Source organism: Littorina saxatilis, linkage group LG3 (assembly GCF_037325665.1).
Source record: "Littorina saxatilis isolate snail1 linkage group LG3, US_GU_Lsax_2.0, whole genome shotgun sequence".
NCBI classification, from domain to species: Eukaryota; Metazoa; Mollusca; class Gastropoda; order Littorinimorpha; family Littorinidae; genus Littorina; species Littorina saxatilis.
The window spans coordinates 53,373,020-53,383,019 of NC_090247.1; the positions used below are offsets into that span (position 1 = coordinate 53,373,020).

The 10,000-nt window shown below is 43.4% G+C and overlaps 1 protein-coding gene across 1 annotated transcript in view; it reads right to left on the minus strand.

Annotated features, from left to right (window-relative positions):
- Window positions 1–9,210, minus strand: part of LOC138962645 (myogenic-determination protein-like) — a 42,409-nt gene extending 33,199 nt beyond the window's left edge. The window contains exons 1-2 of the mRNA XM_070334545.1: window positions 8,461–9,210; window positions 4,994–6,289 (exon numbers count right to left, since the gene is read on the minus strand). Coding sequence (XP_070190646.1) covers window positions 4,994–6,166 — 1,173 coding nt within the window. The 5' untranslated portion in view covers window positions 6,167–6,289; window positions 8,461–9,210. The remainder of the gene's footprint in view (window positions 1–4,993; window positions 6,290–8,460) is intronic.
- Between the last annotated feature and the right edge of the window lie 790 nt (window positions 9,211–10,000).

Genomic DNA, 10,000 nt, shown 5'->3' on the forward strand with positions numbered 1-10,000 from the left:
TAAAAATTCATCGAGGGTCGAGCGCAATTTTTTTTTCTATAATGACGATTGTCTCGGTGACTTTGGCATCATAAGCAGTGGAAAAACAGGTCCCTGCCAGACTTGCTTGACATGACCTCATTTACATGATATACACACGTGTGATTTGAACGATTATTATCTCACGGGTGTCTCTCTCACGTATGTAGGATAAACGAATATTTTACGTAGATTAGAGCAGATGAAGGTAGGTTCTGGAGCTGCATGATATTGTCCTCTTCCAGGTTAGATGAACGGGCATTGTTTTCTTCAACTACTTTTAAAAATGTTATTTGAGGATGTGAGTTTCTGATAATAATCTAAGCAAAACACTTTCGAGTCTCTAGTATAGCCAGTTATAAGAAATAAGACAAAAAACTTTATTTTGTTTTCTCCGAAAGTTACTTGCGTTTACCTCAACAATAACTGTACTTCTTGTAATTCTATCTTATGAACCAGGATCGCTAGGTGGACTTAGCCAAAGACAACAACAACAACAAACAACAACAACAACAACAACAACAACAACAACAATAACAACAACAACAACAACAACAACAACAACAACAACAACAACAACAACAACAACAACAACAACAACAACAACAACAACTGGATCTTGGTACATACATTTGACGAGCGATCTACACTTCAGACCACCAGAACAAAGTTCATGAACACGATACATATATATGTATATATCTAAGGATACATAATATAATACAGTACACAATAAACCGAACGTGAATGCTTCAGAATAATACCATATAAAAACCCAGAAAAGTACTGTACCACAAATCTGTTCCGAAAACGTTACCGACAGAAATCAAATGTTTTGCCGAATTATTTCAATATCGTCTGAACCCCTTTAGAAAATATACTCAGTGAGTCTCCTTTCTTCAAGTGGGCCGCGCGAAAAAGGCTCAAGCGCTCTGAGTACAGTAAACGGTTGTACTTGGAGAGAACCCGCTTGTGTTTCAACTTCATCTCGAGTCGTCGCACTGAGGTCCCTCCTTGCTGCCTCCTAACTGGAAGTCACGCTCAATTGAAAACAATTGCCTGCCGCCATTGAGGCAATTTGCGAGAGGAAGGGAGCTGAGATGGACGTCGTGATTATGTCGCGTGGGAAAAATGAGTTGTGAGCTGACATTCCTCCTCCTCCTTCTCCTCCTCCTCCTCCTTCCGCGGAGCAAAGAGTCCTGCGTACTTCGTCCTTTTTGCCAGCGACTGACTAACTTCTATCCCTCGGTACGCCGCAGAAAACTATGTGGCAAGAGAGGTTGAGGTATTCCTATGAGGGCGTAAATTTTTGGAGTTGCAAAACTCGCCGAGTTCGTTTTATCTTAACTGTTTTGTCTAAAACCATTTAGCTTTCGTCTGTGAGCAGTTTGAAGAGTTAAGAGGGGTTGAAATGCAACTTGAAATACAGAATGTTGCGGCCCAAGACCAAAGCAAAGACAGACGAAAAGGGAAGAGGAGGCGGGGGAGAGGAATAGAGAAGAGGAATAAAAAAAGAGGAGGATAAGAAGAAACAAATTACAGAAAGAATCGTTGAAGGAATTAGGAAAGAATGAAAGAAGGGAACGGTGAGTTAGGGGACTATAAGAATATTGCTTTAGCAAAAGAATGAAAGAAAGAAAGGGAAAAAGCAACACAGACAAACAAGAAAAAAAGAGCACATAAAGAAAGACACGGAGAAAGGTAGGCAGACTAACGAAGAGAACAAACATAGTCAAATCAATTAGCTTACACATACTGGTTTTGGCAGTTGACATCCATGGGAAGAGAAGCTGAGTTATATCGCATTTCTCTCTTATTTCTCTCTTCCTTTCTATTTCTCAGATCAAAGATACCCAATACCCGATGATCAAAAACCAAACGAGGCAGCGTAGCAAAAACAGACTTCCAACGACATGTGGTCACGTAACTAAACCGCTCAGTAGAGAGAAGACAGATCAAATTACTCGGAGACGGACCTATAGTTGTCCAGCGTGTCGACATTACAGGAGAGGGAAAAATATGGCTGTGTTGACGAGTGCAAGAGAGCGTGGAATTCTGCGTCCATCAAAGGGCGACCAAGGAAACCAACTCTGGACGTGCGGCGTGGGAACGACGGCCGGAGTGGCTTCCCTCTGGAGTGACCGTGACCGTGACCTTGACAGAACTTCTCTGAGAACGGACGTCAAGGTTATGGCTTAAATCTGTGTGTGCATTTTTGTTGCGTGTAAAGTGCTGCAGTACTTGCCTTTTCTGCGACTTTTCTCTCTTTCTCAGATAGAAAATCTCACAACAAATGCACAGGAAGACAAACACTGAGACAGACAGACAGACAGACAGACAGACTGACAGACAGGTATTCCTCCCTTCTTCAGCTCTCGTTCCTTCCCCTCGTTCTCCCTATACTCTCCACCAAAGCTTCCCATAATATGCCAGTCATACACTCAAACCCCAAGGGATACCCGCGGGTGCCACACTATATCAACCGTGAAAGATTACCCCCACAGTACCCAGTGAACTGGCTCAATGCAAGGGTCCAGCTCGCCGCGTTTGACGCACAGTATGTTTCTCTCTCTCTTATCATTCTCATCCATGGTCACAAACTCACAGCTCATACACAGAAAGAAAGAAAGAAAGACACACACACACACAGACGCGGGACGGACGGACGGACAAACAGACAGACAGAAAAATAGACAAACAGACATCCTGCCAACTAGAAAAAAAGATTCTCCTTTCACCTTACCCTGTTCTTCTTTCCACTCGTTTAGATACCCTGCCCACGTCCTCTCCCCTCCTCAGTATTTTAAGATGTTCAGTACCATAGTAGGAGTTTTGCTCCATGCAAATATCATTATCATTATTCATTATCATAACTCATATATCCCACCGCTGTTTTTGATGTTGTTGCTTTTAGATATGTATTTTGTTTTTGTGTGTTTTTCTTCCTTCCTTTCACCTTCTACAGGTCCCCGTATCATCCGCCAACTCAGATATTATTTTGCTCTTTAAGAGCACGTGTATATATATATATATAAGCTTTTCTTGTTGTGCTCCATTTGTTAAATTGATTGTATGCGACATTGTTATCTGTCATTTTCTGAAACAATTGTTTTAAACCAAACCCCACCTAAAGGGCGACCCATTTCTACCCATAGTCATGATCAGACTGCACCCACTGAACTAGCTCACCGCAAGGGCCGAGTTGTGTGCGTTTGAGGCCCAACAAGGGGTGACAGGGCCCGAGATGGGCTCTTGTGATACAAAAGCACGTGCAGCATGCACGAAAAGTGCCCTAGATAAGCTTGGCTGCGAGTGGGGGGTTAAACGCAGTGATAAGGTCAAGCTTCTTTTCCGATATTTACTGTGCAGGTAAAGATTGAAAATGTCCACCGTAAAATATGTGAAAGAGAGAAGAAAAAAACAACAGATTTCGTTATTTTTTCAACTTAGGACATTTAGGGAATGTGATCTTCTTCTTCTTCTTCTGCGTTCGTGGGCTGAAATTCCCACGTACACTACGTGTGTTTTTTGCACGAGTGGAATTTTACGTGTATGATCGTTTTTACCCCGCCATTTAGGCAGCCATACGCCGCTTTCGGGGGAAGCATGCTGGGTATTTTTGTGTTTCTATAACCCACCGAACTCTGACATGGATTACAGGATCTTTTTCGTGCGCACTTGGTCTTGTGCTTGCGTGTACACACGGGGGTGTTCGGACACCGAGGAGAGTCTGCACACAAAGTTGACTCTGAGAAATAAATCTCTCGCCGAACGTGGGGACGAACTCACGCTGACAGCGGCCAACTGGATACAAATCCAGCGCGCAACCGACTGAGCTATATCCCCGCCCAGGGAATGTGATCAAAAACAATTGTTGAATTGAGATGAAAGAAACAAAGTAAGACAGAAAGAAAGCCAGTTCACCAATATAACTACTTGTTCCTATTATGATTCTGACCTTTCTTTTATTGTCTTTGTCTTTATGTTCCAACACATCAATTCCATCCTGACAATGTACACATTTTATTTGCCTTCACTTTCATTTTACACAATAAAATATTCGTCGGATAAATATTTTACAAAATGTTCCATTGCAGGCCACGTAAGCGAACTTCATTACTGGCACTGGCTGCTAAACTCAAATTCTTTTCATGAATTTCATATCCAAACTTTCTTCTCCAAAATCCCCCAGAACATGGTGGGCTGTATTTTTTCTCTGCCAGAACTTTTCGAATTTCTTTACTTTCTTTCCAAAAAAAGGTCGGAACTGATCAATTAACATCGCTTATATTTACAGGTACGTAATCGATGTTTGAGAGGAGTTATGGAGACAAAATATGTTTACGAAAACAAAACATACAATCGAATCGAAATAGACCAGGGCATTATCAAAATTATCATATTATTGAATCCTTCGGCAAAAAAAAAACAACACAAAAAACCACACAAGTAAAAACAAACAAACTGGCATAGAAACTGAACTCTTTGCAAATTGGAAAGCTTGTTATCGTATCCTGAGAGATAAAAAAAAAACAACAACGAAACACGATATTGACCTTGATTATAAAAGCCCCAAACTAGCAAGCATCAGTTCATTGAATAATTCCGCATTTAACAGATCCACAGTGCAACTCTTGCTAAGATTTGCTTAAGTTCTGTCTTTTTATTTACGTATATATAATATATGTATATGTCGTGCCGAATTCACAGAATTGCCAATTCGCGGAAACGGTAAAACGCTGCCCATTACGCGAAATCGGCAGTGTTTTGCCGAAAACGCGTAAAAGGCTTCTAAAATTTGCGCATTTTGCGAAAACGGCAAATAATTAACCAGCCAACCCTCTCCCCCCTCCTTAAAAGACAACAACAACATAAAAACACACCCCAAAAAACAACCACACAAAATCTTTCACTCAACACCTCATCCTCATTCACTCAAAATCCCATTCTGAACAACATCAACCAAAAAACTCACCATGTAGTCGGAGCCGCCGCTGGAAGAGTTGCCGTCCGTGGCGGGGCACACTGTTCCGTCGTCGGCACGTGTCACCCGTGATCCGTGCAGCAGCTCCTCCAGACTCTCGATGTACTCGATGGCGTTGCGCAGGATCTCCACCTTGGGCAGGCGCTGGTTGGGGTTGGGGCAAGTCCTCCTCTTCAGCGACTCGAAGGCCTCGTTGACCCTCTTCAGGCGCCGCCTCTCCCGCATGGTGGCCGCTTTCCGCCTGTCCACGGCCAAGGTCTTCTTCTTGCACGCCTTGCACGCCCACAGGAGACAGCGTCTGTTAGGCCCGTGGTAGCCCGGGGCTAGGACATGGGCGACGTGCTCGTCGTCGTCATCGTCATCGTCGTCGTCCGAGGCGAGGGACCCCATGTCCTTGTCGTCGTAGTCGTCGCTGTGGTCGTCGCCTGAGCCTGAGCCTGAGCCTAAGCCTGAGCCTGACCTTCTTCCTGCCCCAGAGTCTCCTGCTCTTCTTCCTCCTCCGCCGACGTTGTTGCTGCCTCCCCCGAATAGCGTGCGATGACCTCCTGGTGGAGAGCAGGGCTTGGCGGCAGGAGATGTCGTCCTCCCTTCAGACAACACTTTGTCCGAGCCCGGTGCTGCCGCTGAAGGTGGTGTTCTGTGACTGCTGGTACTGTTGTTGTTGTTGGTGGTGGTGTTGGTGTGAGGGCCGTTTGGCTTGTGGTTGACGTTGTTGTTGCTGTCCTCGTCCCGAGAGTGCCCTGATCCTCTGTCATCCTTTATCGGCGACAGAAAATGTTTGTCTTTTTCGGCGTTGGAGGCAGAGGACGACGAAGACGGCGGCACACCCCCACCGCGGGACGCCCTGAAATCCAGCGAAGCGGGATGCTGCTCGGGGAAGTAGGGCTGCGAACTGAACGGGTTGCCCGTGTACCCGTACATATCCCCGTACTGTCGCGGCAACCCACGAGGGTACGTCGCTGCCGGGTGGGGCCCGAAAATGTCCTGTGGGGTCGGGTGCGAGTAGGAAATATCCATGAGACTTCTCGGGTCCCCAAAGTCGCCGCTGTTGTAAGGGGCGCCGCCTACGCCGTTGAGGGAAGCCCCGCCGGCGCCGGCCCCACCGCCGAAGACGGATGCGTTGTGGTCGTAGCGACAGCTGCGGTAATCTGTCATCATCATCATTGTGCTGGTTGTTGCTGTTGCTGCTGGTGTTGCCGCTGCAGAGGTCGATGTGGGTGGCTAAACCGCTTAGAAGGGTTGGAGGGCGAAACGACGATTTTTATTGTCGCAACTCGTTAGTCCTAGCTGAAACGGAAATCAGAGACAATTTGAAGCGACGATATAGCAGTGCTGTTTCTGTGCTCGCTTTTATATTGGTATTTGGACAGTGACTTATTAGCAAATGTTTTGATTTACCCAAAATTAGATACACTTCGGCTCAGTGGAAATAGTTTTCAATGTTGTCTTGTTACTCAAAATGACGTAATATCAAAGAATAACTGCCATTGTCTCGCCTGGATAAAGTTTCTGTTCTTTTGGTTTTGGTCAGAGGCACTAAAATAATTGTAAAATTTCTACATTTATCTGAAACTAATTTTTTGTGTGAAGATTCGGATGATAGAAAAGGACAAATCTGCGAGCAAACAACTATTTCAGATTACAGAAAAGTGAAGAAATAAAAAGAAACAGACAGAAATTAAGAATTCGTTTAGCCAATCTTTCATTTCACATTGTTGACTCAAGGCGGGCAACGTGGAGGTGCATGAGATATTTTGGAAAATGAACAGATACAAACTGTATATATGATGAATCGAGTCTGTTCTTTATTGTAAATCGTATTCTTACTATTCTACGAACAATTCAAACTAAATCAATCTTTGCAAAGATTGCATGAGCGTTTACTTCTTTTAAAATACCGACTAATTATATCATCAATTTAGAAGACACACATGTTTGTTTCACAAACCTCTCCGTCTTGACCAATCTTTGCGATCTGATTTTGAAATATGTTTGAAAGCGTCAGATCCATTTAAACAAAGTTAGAAGCAGAAGAAAGAAAAAAACAGAACACGAAGAAAAGAATTAAAAGAACAGAAACAAGAACAAAACCTTCTTTTTTTTTAAAGTAGCTACAGCGCTCCCAATAAGAACATATTTAACTTTTTGTTATATTTCATATTGATGTTCATCACTGTCACAAGCTCGCATGCACATCTTTGCACCCGTCAATATCGCAAAGCATTTCGTACTAAAGGCTTTCGTATTTTAACTAAACACCTCCACCAATCTTTTAACAGAGGGCTTCTTTGCCTCCCTTATTGAGGAAAACTTTCTACATATATTAAATTTACATAAACTAGTCAAATTGTCTGCAAAATAAGGTGTCTTTATTTATCATTATTGTTTAATAATTTAATGGCATAGTTATTTCTGCATGTGCATTATTTTCGGTTTTGTTTTACAGCAGAGGCGTGTAGGACAAGATTTAAGCCGCGAAAAAAGAATGGGGACCGTAACGTATAATGAAATTGCAAAAAGACACGCACACCTTAAAAAGAAAAGAAAAAAAATCTGCCTGCACGCAGTTCAAAGTTCAAAGTTTACACAACTAATTACCTTTTAGCAGTGAAATCTCATAACACAAAAAAGGCGATTCAGGCCAATTCAAAAAGAAACTTGAAAAATTAAATGATTTATTGCATACGGGTTTGAAGTGCATCGCCACACTTCAAACCTGCATGCACCGTTTCCGGTAAGTATTTTTTCATGCGGGAAGGAAATTTGATTTTCATTTATTTGTTCTTGGTTTAAACAATGTTTTATTTCTGTTTTACATATTCATAAAATTAACATTATGATACAGTAAAAACGACAAGCCTATGGCGTATGCAGTGGTGTCTATAACACAAACTTACAATCATCATGGCAGACAGTAAGGTTATTACTTAATACGCAAAAACATTCAATCAGTATAAAAAAATACCATCGGCAATTTAGAAGGAAAAAAAATCCAACAAAGTTAATAAAAAAAAACACACAGAAAAACACACACTCAAGAACAAACAACTTTTTTTTTTACCAGAAGACTAGTTAAATTAATCAGAGCAAGACAACCAAACTTAGGGAAAAATATCCAGATTGTTAGAGAGAGATGTAGAGATTCTCCTTATGGAGGTAGTGTATAATTATCATATTGACAAGGGAAGGCTTTAGTTTATCACATGTAGTATGCTAACATGAAACCAACGGGGAACATTTGATCAAGAGTTAAAAACTGTAAAGATATGACAGAATTCTTATAATCTTAATTGAGTAATCACTTTATAGGCGTGTCTGTTGCATACTCGTGTACGGTAACTATAGGTCAGTTTGTTCTCTAAAAAAGTATCATTAATAGTCGATACAGTTTCTAATAATTGGTAACAGGTCATTTGAAAATCATTTTAGATATACATTAAAAAAACATTAAAAATTACCTTTATTCTTGCAGAAGTTTGTTTACCTCGTCAAGAAAGGTCATGCTCACCATTGAACGCCATTTCAGTTGGAACTCACCAGACCGTCATCTTCTCCGGTAAATGAAGTTTGTAGTAAACAGTGTATTGAAACATGTAAAATCCTCGGCGAACAGAATGCAGCCGTCAGTCAAAATCTTCTTGAGACACAATGTTTAAGTGGTGTTTTTAAAATTAAAATATACTTAAACTTCACACGCACCCTTTCAGCAGTGGTGGCTGCTGTTAAAATCTATTGCGTGTGACACGATACAAAACTACAGATCCTTGAAAAGAACTCAAAACTGCTCCATCTACTGAACTTGTTGCACACAGCAACCAGTAGCAGCGGGCAAAATAACTCCCGAGTCAGTCCATCTTGTCTTCAAGTTCAAAGTCTTTGATGTCGTCACTGGCAATGACGCGTCTCTAAAAGCACCGCCAACGCACAGTTTCACAGTCTGGTCTCGGAATCCCAACGGGACACTCCAAACCCAAGCCCTGGCTAAACCTAACCCGCTGCAGTCTTTGATCCCAAGCTGCACGCTTTTCTTTCAGTGACAGGACTTTGCGACCGATCCGACCTACCACTGTGACTCTCCAAGCCCGTTTGTGGAAGCAGCTTTGCGGCACTGAACCGTTTGTCTGGCACTGGCGTTTGCTATCACTAACGTGGCGCAGAGTCTCGGTACTTTGAGTCCATGTTGCGCCAGCTCACCCTCCTCAGGTGTTGCAAGAGCCCCTGCCGTTTGATGAAGCAAATGAGGTTCCAAGTGCTAGCTTTGCTCTTCTTCTCCACTTACCCCCCCCCCCCCCCCCCCGCCCTTACCCTCCAAACCTCCGCGCCGTTGCTCTCCAAGACTCGTGTCAGTCTCGGCTAACCATAGCCACGCCCCCTGTGCCAGACCCGTCAGCCAATCACAACGCGGATTAGAGCCTTTTGCTCAGCGGCTAGACTCAGCTTCCGCTGCGGGGGAGGGGTTGTCGGTTGAGCATCAAAACAAGCAAAACCACGAGGGGATTGTTGATGAAGAGAGAGAGAGAGAGAGAGAGAGAGAGAGAGAGAGAGAGAGAGAGAGAGAGAGAGAGAGAGAGAGAGAGAGAGACTCAGAGAGAGAGAGAGTGAGAGAGCCGGAGTCGGAGAGCGAGAGGGAGAGAGAGAGAGAGAGAGAGACTCAGAGAGAGAGAGAGAGAGAGAGAGAGAGAGAGAGAGAGAGAGAGAGAGAGAGAGAGAGAGAGAGAGAGAGATGAACATCGCCACATACCGTTTTTCGACTCACCACGGCAGTTTCGATGGTTCTCGAGTGGGGGGGTTTCCGTCATGCAAGCGATACGACGCTGCGGGCTCCTCACTCAATCGACAGAAGCAAATTCAAGTTCCCTCCTGGAGATTTGCAGAAATTTCTCCCCGAATTACGTCGCCAGGTTTTCATTAACTACTTCAGCATCCAGTTTCCCTCACAACCGCCGAACCCGTCCCGGTTTCTCGGTGGCTGGTTTTTAAAATGCCAGTGATCCGCTG